Below are 12,732 nucleotides of genomic sequence, written 5' to 3' on the forward strand. Positions count from 1 at the left end.
TAGAAAATAATTTTTTAAAAACCCAAAAACTCCCTCCCCTATACCCCAACAAAATAAGGGTTACCTTGCAAGCAACAAAGGTTCTTGGAATTGTTTTCCATCCAGTTGCACATGATTGTATTTCTATGTGAAATCCATCATCCTCTTACACCTTTCTCAAAGAGAGGTGAACAGTGGAGTGGAGACATTGTCATCTCCCAAATTCTGTAGATACAGCTGAAGTAAACCTGTATGTGATTTAAGAGAGCCAGGTTCATCAATGTAACTATTTTCTTCTATTGTGTATCTCTTTGAAGATTCCTCTGACAGTATGAGTTTTTTCCTGATCCTGCACCACAGAATTTTTTTCCAGTTGTGCTGAGAGACTATCTTTAAGCATTTGTTAGACCACTGATAAAATACCTTCAGACCCAGTACAGTGTTTCACAGTGAATTCAATGAAGGAATTTGGTGCTTTTGCTTGATGTTTGCTTGATCTTCAGGCAGAGCTTGGTTTCATTTCATTTGCTCCAATCTATCTAGGTGCCATATTTAAGGAAGCTGCATGTTTGCCATTCCTTCTAGCAGCTGGGCACATTCCATGCTTTGGAAGTTTATTACATCTCATAAACTGTGAAAGGACAGATTCTCTGTCCTTGCATTTCTTATCAATATGCAATAATTTGGAACATGGTTGGTGAAACTGCACAATTGTTGGGTTCTTGGCTCTGGCTTTGAGAAGGCTGTTGGATATGACATTTTTTGAGATACAGTATTTCTGTCTGAGTTACAGAAAAGGAAAATTTGCTTCTTGTACTGAGTTTTCTGAGTATCTGTGGGGAAAAAATCTGTATGAATCAAAGACTTACGGTTATTTCAATAGGATTTTTTTATTTAAGAGAGTGTCGTGGTCCTTAATTCAAAATCAACTTGTGGCTTATTAAATTTTCTGTTTAATATACCTCTTGCTTAAATTCTGTAGAATAATTTGTAGCATAGATGAATGGAAATTACCTCCATGTACAATACAGTGAGTATATCAAAAATCCTGAAAATATGTGTTCATCTATCTGGCTTTGGAACATGGAAAAAGCCCTGCAAAGTCATTTTAAAGACAAAAAATCATCTTGATTTTAAATTTTCATTTTAGATCTGCACAAACAGAAGCAGATGTTTTACATTTGTACTTGAGTGAGGCTGCCTGAGGTCACTAGTTTAAACAGAAATTCTTGCATCTCTGGGTCACAGGTCTGTAGACCTCATTTGGCTTGCCTGTAGATTCCAAATATAAAGACAGATGGCATGTGGTTGTGTAAAATTCATATAGGAAATCAAATAAATAAATAAAACTCTTCTATTCTCAGTCAAATTAGCTTTTATTTGAGATATGTAGATATTCTTTCACAGAGCATGCTTTTGGTAAAGAAAATACCAGTTTTGTAGTTGAAAAATTTTACAGGGAGAATTTCTGGTTGGATTGGCAGCTTTTTATTTCTAACATCGTTGTCAAGTCAGATCAGATCAAAACTACAGGGTTTTCTTAATATAATACTTGTGTGCTTTCCAACTCTATTTTAAATACTACTTTTAAAAAGCTGAAGACCATAATTCTCTAAATACATTTTCCTATCTTTTCCAAGTTTTATAGGAAGCTAACAAATCTTTGCACTAAAAAAAAATCTGAAGGGTAGGTGAAATTTCTTTTGTTTTCTGTCTGAAATCATATTGACTACAATATTTCATCCTCATCATCTTTATTTTTGCATTCATTACACCTTAATTGTTGCCCTTCATCCTACTCTATCTTTTCTTGAGTAAGGGGAAGGAGATAAATCTTCCTTTCAGTAAAACTTTTGGAACCTCAACCACTGTTATATTGCCTTAAACTGAACAAGAGCATGGAAATTTTCCTGCTAATGAACAGTACAAGGTGGAGTTCCTTTTTCTGTGTCTGTTTTTTTCAGGATTCTGCCTTTCATGTTAGTCATAAAATGGTGTAGGTTAGCTCTAAGATGTAATTATCCAGTTTCAAAAGGTCAGTGCACTGTACTTCATTTCCACCATTCACCTTTGCAATTACCCACTTCATTGACACTACCTTGACCTCATTCTGTCCTTCCACCATTATTCTTGTCTTCTTATTAAAAAGTAAAATTCACTGAAAGCCTGCACACGTATTTTATGGAGAGAAAATATTTGCATTTTAAGGGAAAATTAAAGATCTCAAGGTTTTTTCACATGTTGCAAATTTTTTCTTAAGCTTTCACTTTTCTTTATAAATCAGAATCTGGAGTTCCACACAAGTGCATCATATAGAATGGAATATCCCTGTGGCTGCTCTGGGTTAGCTGTCCATCCCAGATTCTTGTGCAGCCCAAGCCTCTTTGCTCCCAGGGCAGTACAAGAAGCTGAAACCACCTTGACTTGGTTTAAATTCTACTCAGTAACAGCAAAAACTTCCCTCTGTTGTCAACATTATTCTCATACTAAATTCAGAGCATAGCACTGTACCAGCTATAGCAAGAAAATGAACTCTTATCCCAGCTGGAAATCTGGACTGTTAAATATGTAAATTTATCATAATTGCATATTGGGTGTAATAAATTGAAATTTTACAGAAAGAGGTAAATGAATTTATCTTTGACATCAGATCTTCAAGTGATAGTAATCTTCTGCTTAATTTCTTGACTGAAATTCAGCCTTGGATGGTTTTGTGATTTCTCTCTATTTGATGTCTGACAAAAATGAATTTGTATTGATTGTCAACACTGTGGAAAGGTGAACTTTCAGACTTAGAATTTCAGCTGTGTATTTTGGCAGGTCCTTTGCAAGAAGACAGGTTTTCTCATGTTCTGGAACTTTCATGGATACTTTTAATGATAATTATGCCTGCATATTTATTTAGGAAAAAATATGAGGCTTGTGTATTTAAACAACATGTGCAACTTTGGTGAGGAAGAAATAATATTTGCAGCTAAATAGGGGAATGTGATTCCTTAATTTCCAACTATTGTGAAGAAATCCAGTGGATAGATTTTAAAGCCATCATTAGGAACATGTGAGATTCAAGCATTTACTTGTGTGTTGGAATTAGCAACTTGTAATCTATCACTCTGGACCCACTCTAATAGTTTGATGACTTGTGCCCAAAACTGCAGACAGTGCTTGAGGTGAGGCCACAGCAATGCAGAGCAGAGTGGAACAATAACTTTTACTGTCCTCTGAAAATCTGAAGGATTTTCTTTAACTTTATTTCATTTCTAATTGTTTTTATTTACTCAGAAATAAGGTGGGAACAGAGCAGTTTGCAATTTGATTTATCTAGATAATATTGTTGTTACTATTCACAGGATCAGAGTTACATTTCTTTTAGGCTGTAGCAGCTTCTTGTCATTGCTCTACATTCAGTACCTTTTCATTATTTGCCAGGAATTGATTTTAGAATAAAAATAACCAATAGAACTGGAAAAATACACCTCTATGGCTCTTTCTTAAGCCTTGTTGGCACAGATATCCTGTTTTTTCAAAGAAGAAATGTCTCACAATGTTTTCAGTCTCCATTTTTCTAAACCATCGATTTTGGTTCTCACAGAACTTAAAATTGTAAAAAGTTCTTAAAATTATGATCTTTTTAAAAAAATATATTAGCAATTATCTTCTTTGTTTTACCTCAATTAAAAGAACCTTTTAAAAAGTAAAAGAACCTGGAAACTTTTATTTTCACAGTTTTTAATCTACCAGTTAATAATAACTTGTTAACATTAAGTACTTGTAAATAATAATCTTATGATAAATTTCCATTAGTACCTGATAAGTGCCTGGTTTGTGTTATAAAAATAAATTCACTTTACCATTTTTTTTTTTTGAAGTCTGGAAAGTGTTTAATGCAGCCTTGACAAAAACCTCTATGTCATTGTCTCTGAAGAATAAATCAGTTCTTTGGTAATTACTCTGTATGACTTAGTAATGTGTCTTTTTGTTTCATTTAATTCACCCTACATGTGGATTTGATGAACAAATTCATAAAGTTATCCTAAAATAAGGTTACAGCATTGGCCATAAAAGATAATATTTCCCTTAAGATTGTGACCACAAGAAAAAGATTAGCATGAAAACTTAAAAAGTCTTTCCTCCAATTATGGGGACAACCATGCATAGTACTGAAGATATACTTTAGAACTTCTTCAGTTTAATGAACATTTATTACAATCCTTCTAAATTGTAAACAGAATAAAAACATGATGATTTTTTGTCTTTTGGAGAATAAAAACTGAAGTTTGACATTGTCAAGCCAAAATCAGTCTCAGTGTTATTTAAAACATTATATTATTTTAAATAGTACTTTTCCATTAATAGCAGGAAAAGAATAAGACTTCATTACTAGTTACTGTATTTAAAAAAATTATCTATGATTTACTTTTTTAAAGGTACATTTGATGAAAAATGTACTGTCTTGATTATTTTCTTTTCAAATTCAAATATTTAACTTTATGAAATATGGGAAACTTACACCTTGGGCTGATTTCTAAGATGCCCACCTTACTCTGAGATGAAGCCATTAGCCTCACCCAGTGAAAACCAGAAAACCAGGGAGTTTTAATCAGATTATTCCTCTTTCTCTTTTTTTTTTTTTTTTTTTTTTTCCTTTTTCTTTTTCTTTTTCTTTTTCTTTTTCTTTTTCTTTTTCTTTTTCTTTTTCTTTTTCTTTTTCTTTTTCTTTTTCTTTTTCTTTTTCTTTTTCTTTTTCTTTTCTTTTTCTTTTTCTTTTTCGGTTATTCTTCCTCATACCCTCAACCTTCCCAGCTGGAAAGAATGCAGTGCAAGAATGCTTCTGAATGGGGAGAGAGAAAGCAACTAGAAGCAGAAAAACAAAGTTTGGAAGAAGAGACCAGAAAACTAAAAATGCAGGTAAAAGAAATTTAGGAATCTCTGGAGATGAAAAAAAATTAAGCAACACTAACTAAACTGAGTTGTGATCATTAAAATGTACAAAGTAGGCTTTTGGTTAAAAATTAGCTTATTTTTACTTAGTTTAATGGTATTACTTGGTTGGATTATTTCAGGAGCATTCACACTCAAAATTACTATTTCAAAATGTCAGAAGGTGTCCCTAAAACAAAGATTATACAAGATAAAGCAGCCCTTATTGCATACCAGACCTGAACAACTGGACCTCAGTGGCTTAGAATTTCTGTAAGGTGCAGAAAGAGAAAATAGTATCTGTTCATTTTTAAAAGGAGCTGAGAGAAATGACGAGTATAACAAGATTAGGAAGCAAAAGCAAAGGCTGGGAGGAACAGAAGACATTAAGTAAGCTTTGGAAGCTGCAGAGTCCTGATGAAGGTCAAAGAAAAAAAAAAACTGGGACAAAAAACATTTCCCTGTCTTGTTGAGCATTGAATCTCTTCCTGGGAGAGGGAGAACTGAAGGAAGCACCTATTCCTTATTTTTTGTTCCTCCAAAGATCTGTTCATTTGTTATCCTCCTAAAACTAGCTTGAGAATTTATTCAGAGACTCTTGGACTTTATTTTATGGTTTTCTATGCTGATAACTAAATAATGATCCAGAAGGCTCCTGCTTTCATTGAGACTCTGAAAGTTCAAAAAAGAGAAAGCAAAAAGGCCCCCAAACCCACCAACCAGTCACTAAATGTACACATCCTATTCTATGTAGTGAGAAACAGTAAGTTGGTTTTTTTTTCCTAAATAACCAATAACTTAATCTAATTTGTGTGCATTTGCTGTTAAATAATGACATTCTAAGTAACTAGATTTGGGGATTAGTAACTAGGTAATTTCTCTTGGGAAAGACTGAGAGAGAAATTTTATACTTAATGTCTGCTGTTAAATGTAATCATAAGATTTTTCTGTTTCCATCATGACTGAGTAATAGCAAAAGGAAGTTCATGCCTATAAGCATACCTTTATAACATATCTCACATAACTAACAATGGATTTTAACTTTACTACTATTTTTATGATAACATATGCATATCACATCAATATTTTTTTTATTTATTTGTAATGCAAGTAACCTGAGGTTGGAGATATGGTCAGAAAGAGGCTCATTGGCTTAGGTGTATTACTATATTTCAAATCTCTTTTGCTTATATGTCTGTGCTGGCTTATTTATTTGGTTTTCTTTTACAAACTGTTAGTTGCATAGACTATTAGATACTTGTGATCAACTCTCTCTATTAGTGTCAGGTCTCTGTCAGTAAAGCTCCCACATATTTGATTTAAAATAACTGCAAAACATGGAATCACAGGACAAGTTAGACTGGAATGGACCTCATGAGTTCTTCAGTCCTACCTCCTGCTCAAAGCAAGATCAGCTCCAAAGTCAGGCTGAGTTGTTCAAGGTTTTGTCCAGTGAGATCTCAAAAACATCCAGGATTTACTCTGGGCAGCTGGTTTGTGATGGCTTTACCCCAGCTAGAGGTTAAGCTCCCACCCAGCCCCATTCACCCCCCAGCAGTGGGTTGGGGGAAAGAACTGGAGGGGCAGAGTTGAGAAAAAAACTCATGGATTGAGGTAAAGACAGATTAATAACTGGGAAGGGGGAGAAGGGAAAAAAATAAAAATAAAAAAAGAAGAGATGAAGAAGCAATCAACACCACCAGCAGACTGATTGCCTAGCCAGTCTCTAGGCAACAGCTGCTTTGGAAAAAGCTTCACTATGTCATTGCAAGGGACTCTTCCTTCCCAGGTGCAGGACTTTGTCACTGCTTAATTTCACAAGGTCCTTGCTGTCCCCTTCTTCCATCTTAACCTTAGAATTCCTTGATCCCACCTACAGGCAAGTGTATTGCCTCTGCCAGTACCAGCCTGGGAGGAGACAGCAATGGGAACATTTTCCCTCCAGAACTGTGAATTTGGCTCGTCCTGTGTTTCTCCATTTTAGGCTGAGAACTATGCCCTTGGTGCATCATCCCCAAGGCTGAGCTGTCTTGTAGTCTTCAGCAGTGTTTCAGCCAGACATCCTTGCCAGAGTTTGCCATAGCATCCCAAGCATTCTTCTCACTGTGTCCAGGGCTCCTGGGCTCTGGCTGCAGAGAGCGAGTGGTACCACCAAAAGCTGTCTTCTGTGACACCAAACAAACACTGGCAACATAAGTAAAATTACAGATCAACAGGATTAAAGGGCTGTGGCAAACCCTTAGTGAGAAAATGAACTCTTAACAGCTGGAAAAATAGTATGGAAACAGTCTTAGTAGGAAAAGTACTCATTCAAGAAGTTCATCTCCAAGTCAGTCATGGCATTGGAAACCTGGCCAGCCATATGAGGAGAAGGCAGTGGTTTGTAGAGTTAGCTGGCATATTTTTTAACCTTGCTGCTGCCATTAAATGTAAAACAGGTGTTAAGAAAGGAAAGAGTTTCTTTTTCAAGGATTCCAGTCTAACTGAATTTAGGTGGAACACGTCTACTCCTTTGTAGAGACATCCTAATGACACTGTTGAACCTTGCTAAATTCTGAGACTGTTTCTGATTTTCTCTAATACTATGAATAACCTGAAAACAATTGCTTTGACTTCTGGTTCAAGACCCTATTATTTCTGGGATGGTAGCTTCAAGTTCAGCTAAAATAACATTATAAGCAGGGTTAGAGGAGTGAAAAAGAATGACTCCTTTAATGTGGGTGATGGTTAGATGTCTAAGTCAGCAAAAATTGAAACTACAGCTATTTAAAGGTATTTGTGCATCTTGATTGTATGATTATGACTTTATTTAGCAAGTAGACACAATGGATGTGTATATAGGTAAATTTTTATAGAATGAATCTCAATGCAAAACACAGTTTTAGATACACAGCCTAGTATCTTACTTTTTTCCAAAACCTGTATTTGTGAGGTTACTTAGAGCATTCATTGTAGTTGTTTAAAACAATATTCAGTGTTATTAATAGATATATGGTTGATTCATACTTGAAGAGGGTGTAAGCAAAAAATGGCAACATTTTTTTGTTTAGTAACAGTTATAGAATTATTAAAATAAGATATTAATACACAGAAATTAAATTCTTACATCCTTGTCTAAACGATTTCATGTTGACAGTTATCTTGCTCTTTAATATGTATCCATAACTCCATAGGGCATAGAATTTGTGCAATCTCTTGCCAATCATAGTAGTAAACCATGAAGCTTGAAGTTCTGACCATAAAATTTAATATTAATTATGTCTTTCAAAAAGTGTAAGTCCTTATCATTTTTATTCTTAGCTGGCAGTATGTTGGTTTAAAATGTTTCCACATGCAGTTTTTAAAATGTTAATTTCTGTTGTACAAGATGAGCAGAATTGATGAAACAATTGGGATCAAATACTGTTACTGTGCAGTTTTATTGATTGCACTTCTTGAAATGAGAATACCATTTAAATTAATAGACATATTATTTGACTAATATAATGGTAACAAATATTAAATGCATCTAATTGTTTCATCTAGGAAGGGATAACATGAAGATAAAAACACCTTCTTGATGGTATAAATCAATACCCAAACATGATGTTTATGGAAAAATATTTTCTCTTTCATCTGCGAATATGACCTTGAAACAAACTTATAAATTCATTTTGAGGAATAGTAGCTATTCTTTTGTATTGTCTCTAATGATTATGGTAAATAGCTGGCTGTGAAGTATTAAATGAATGGAATATGTTTTGTAGTGGACTGGAATATTGAACTGCGGAGCTTGTGGATGCATAAACTAATTTTTATTTTAAGTTTGAAGTCTATCTGTATTATGATAAGGTTATCATGTTGTTAGCAAAAAGATCTGGGCTTTGTGAGAAGAGCTTAGGAGCTTCCCCATGCCAGACACGAGCAGCTCCCACTGGCTGCAAGAGAAAACCAGCAGCCACAGTTGAGCCAGTGTGAGAGAAAGAGCCCTGCAGACACCAAGGCCAGAGAAGCAGGAAGGGGAGGAGGAGCTCAGGAGCCAGAGCACGGCTTCCTCAGCAGCCCGTGGTGCAGACCAAGGCGAGGCAGGAGGTCCAAGGTGGAGCAGATGGCCATCTTCCAGCCCTGGATGAGCCTGTGCTGGAGCACGTGGGCTTGCTCTGGAGGAAAGTGCAGCCTGTGAGAGCACACACAGGAGCAGGTCCTGGCAGGAGTCTCAGGCCATGGGGCACCCACTCTGGAACTCTGTTCCTGAAAGACTTACTGCATGGAAAGCTCCCATCCTCAACCAATTCTTGAGGAGCTGTGGCCTGTGGGAAGAAGCCATGCTTGAGCAGTTCATGAGGGATTGCATCCCATAGAAGTGACACCCCACACTCTGATACAGAGGAACAGCATAAGAGAACAGAGAGAAGCTATTGGGAATTGATTTATATCCTGACATTCCTCTTGTGAGCATAGAGGAAAGATGTATTGGAGAAAATGAGTAAAGAAGTGATATTGAACCTAAAAGGAAGGGCGAGAAGGAAGGAAGATGATTTTAGTTTTTTGTTTTTAGCCATCCTACCTATTTTTAACTGGTAATGCATTTAATTTTCCCCTAGCCAAGTCTATTTAGTCTTGTGAGGTAAATTTATCTCAATCCGTGAAACCTTCTATCTTCTTTTGCATTCCTGTCCTGTAGAAGAGAGGTGTGAGAGAGCAGCTGGGTGGGAGTCTGGAATTCAGCCAAGGTCATCCCATCTAGTGACAGAGACAGGTGTGTTCCTCACATTTCACAGGCAAAAGTTACATTTTATGATGCAACTTCAATGAGGTTGGTTTTCTTCTTATTTTTAAAATATAGGAACATTATCCACTGTCACCCCTCCCTTAGACCCTTTCCTTTCCTCTCTTAGAGGTGAAAGGGATATTTCTTCTTCCTGATTATATGATGGTTCTCTTACATGCAGAAAATAATTAGTCTGCTGTAGCCATGAAATCTTCCTAACTATCCCTGTGTAAACTCTAATTTTTATGCATACAAAGTTTTGGTGTGGGAATAGGTACAATGTGAATTTCATTCTTCCTTCCTTTAACTAAAGAAATAAAACAAAACTAGTAGAGGCCATAAGACTAAATTTTTGCTCCCTAAATCTATATTTTTAGTTGAATAAGAAATCAAAGTTCAAACATTTCCTTTTCAAGAGCTAGAAAAATCAAATTAACAAAAACTCTAAAACAAAACTCCTAAAACAAAAATCCTCTGTCTGCACATCTTTAAAGAAGATGTTATAACTCAACTGTACTCACTTCTAGATTTATTTTTTAATAAAGGCTAGACCACTACTGTGGCATGCTTTTGATGAGAGACAGCCTTATTGCTCTGAGCTCCACAGAAACGTATCACAAGTTATAAATTAGAACAGTTTTTGCAAATACAGTTGAGAAATCAAATTAAGTGGTCAAGAAAAATAAATGGAGCAAGATTAGATAAAAACTGCTGCAGCTGCATAAATATACCTTTATATTTTGGTTAAAAGGCATAATGGATACGTAAAAGATAATGTGGCTTTAAGGCAAATTCTGTCATCATCCCGACTTGAATTGGTATTGCTTTAATTCAGAGTGATTTTGTGCACATTAATTCTTTCTAAAGGAAACCACGTGGGAAGTTCTTCAGGTATCAACAGTCCTTGCTCTAAGCCCTGAGAGAGTGGATGGGGTGGAGCACTGAGAGTTTTTGGGATGGGTAATGCCACATGTGGACTACGGGCCACAGCAACAGGAAAAATCTTTGTTCTTGTGTTTGTGTTTGGGGCTCAACATTTGCTGCTCTGGTCTGTTGACCAATGTCTGCTGTGCTGAATTAGGGCTGTGAGTCGGGCCAAGTGTGAAAGGAGCTGCAAACTGCTTGCTTGTCAATGGTGAACACATTCAGAGTGTGTAGGCAGAGATCTGTCTGCACTCTCTGAATGCCTGGGCAGTGCCAGCTGTGCTGTGAGAAGGCACCACAGAACAGAGGGGGAGTTTTATAATTTGCCTGGATGATAGGAGGAATTTAAATACTAAGGGCTTATATTAATTGCCATGTATTTCATTGCTGGTTTTGTGTCACAGATCTCTAGGAGTGAGTTTTTTGTATATTTTTCACTCTTCATCAGAACAAAACTCAAGAGGAGATGTAATTATGGTAATATTGTTAAACCCTTTGATATTAATCTAGCTCTGTTCATCACAAATATATTTGTTTCAACAAAAACCACTGGGGCTGGTTGTTGCAATGATAAAACAGTACAGGCTGCACAGTTTGCTCCCTTAATGGATTTCTGAAACACAATATATTTTGTCAGAATTACAACATAGAGTACAGTTGCTTTAATATGTTTGTTTTCTAATTACTTTCTGGTGAAATGCTCATTTCAATTCCATAGAAAATTCACTAAATTGTAGAGCTAAAACTAATAAAAATAGAGTTTTACAGATATGTTTCTTCTAGGAAATTATGCTGATATTTAATAAAATAAAGGGAAAAAAATACTGTATTACAAACTGTTATGGATCAAAACTGAGCACTTTTCTTAGCAATTTGTTTCTAGTTTCAAAGATTTAACTCAGAATTCCTGACAAGAAAAGCTGAAAGCCCAAGAATCCATTTAAAAATCAATCTCTCATTTGCATCTGACTAGTAGTATAACTTTAAGAACATTATTAGGCTTCAAATTTTTCATTTAATTTTATTATTTTATCACCTATTTTCTAACTTCTTGAATGGACGTGTAAATGGTAATGATACATTAATCAAAGATCGTATAAATACTGTTTAATTACACATTTATTGTGATGATGGAAATCAGAAAAGCTATAGGGTTTTTGATGCCAGTGTATAATAGCTATTCAATATCATATTTTTTCTTTTTAAAACTATTTTTATTTCACTTAAGGATTCATATTTATTATTGTTCTGTAGTTTCCCAACTCTATTGCACCACCTTCCACCCTGTTTTTTCCACTCAGTTGGGAAAGCTTGCTTTAAAAAAGCCAGTTGCCATTTTTATTTTTGCAGAGTAGCATGAGAGCATTTTTAAACCATCAGAATAAAAGTTCATGCAGTCCCATATCCCATTTCTGACCTTGACCAAAAATGGGTATGTATAGAATACTTACTAGGAGCAGCACAAGAATATTGTCTCAGTGAACTCTCATGGCTTCTTAGCAATTTATGACTTAGAAGTTTCCAGATCAGTGTTTTTCAACTCTAATACTTCTTACTGAATATTTTTTGGTAATTTTTAAAAATTATTTTTGAACACATGCAAATTTTTAACATCCACTCTGCCCTGCCATGAAAAATTATAAATTTAGCTGTGCATAAATAAAACATTTACACTGTTTGCTTTACATCTACTTTTACATTTTCATGATATGGAAACAGAAAATTAATTCATTTCTTTCTTCACACCATCACTGATATGATCTTCCAACACCATGGAAACTGCTCAATTATTCCTCTCTTCTTTCCTTTCTCACTTATTTTTCCTAATTTAGTCACTAGGTGTTCCTATATGTAAGGGCCTTTTTTAAGTCAGCTAGGTTGCTCTAAGAATCACTGTAGAAGACCTTTGTTAAATGCCATTTGAAGGCCTGCCTAGACCTCTGATCTAGCTGAGTCAATTCATTGACTCATTCTCAAAACTGTTACTAAGTTACTAAGACCTAAGATTTTTTGAATAAAAATTGTTTTGATTCATCTTCAATAAACCATATTTCACCATGACTCATCTTATCTGTAATTAAGAATGTCAACATCAGTTTTTCTGGGCTTTTTCATACCCTCTTGAAGCACTTTAAAAATTGTCCTTGTGTTAACTGTTT

General features: G+C 35.2%; 1 protein-coding gene across 7 annotated transcripts in view; it reads left to right on the forward strand.

Annotated features, from left to right (window-relative positions):
- The window catches only part of CCDC102B (coiled-coil domain containing 102B), a 134,570-nt gene that overhangs the window by 36,214 nt on the left and 85,624 nt on the right, over positions 1-12,732 (forward strand). For 4 of the 7 annotated variants that reach the window (XM_056485492.1, XM_056485493.1, XM_056485495.1 and 1 more), the window contains one exon: positions 4,783-4,887. The exons of the other annotated variants lie outside the window; for them this stretch is intronic. In XM_056485492.1, coding sequence (XP_056341467.1) covers positions 4,783-4,887 — 105 coding nt within the window. The remainder of the gene's footprint in view (positions 1-4,782; positions 4,888-12,732) is intronic. 7 annotated transcript variants of the gene reach the window in all.

This window comes from Oenanthe melanoleuca, chromosome 2, assembly GCF_029582105.1.
Source record: "Oenanthe melanoleuca isolate GR-GAL-2019-014 chromosome 2, OMel1.0, whole genome shotgun sequence".
Lineage (NCBI taxonomy): Eukaryota > Metazoa > Chordata > Aves > Passeriformes > Muscicapidae > Oenanthe > Oenanthe melanoleuca.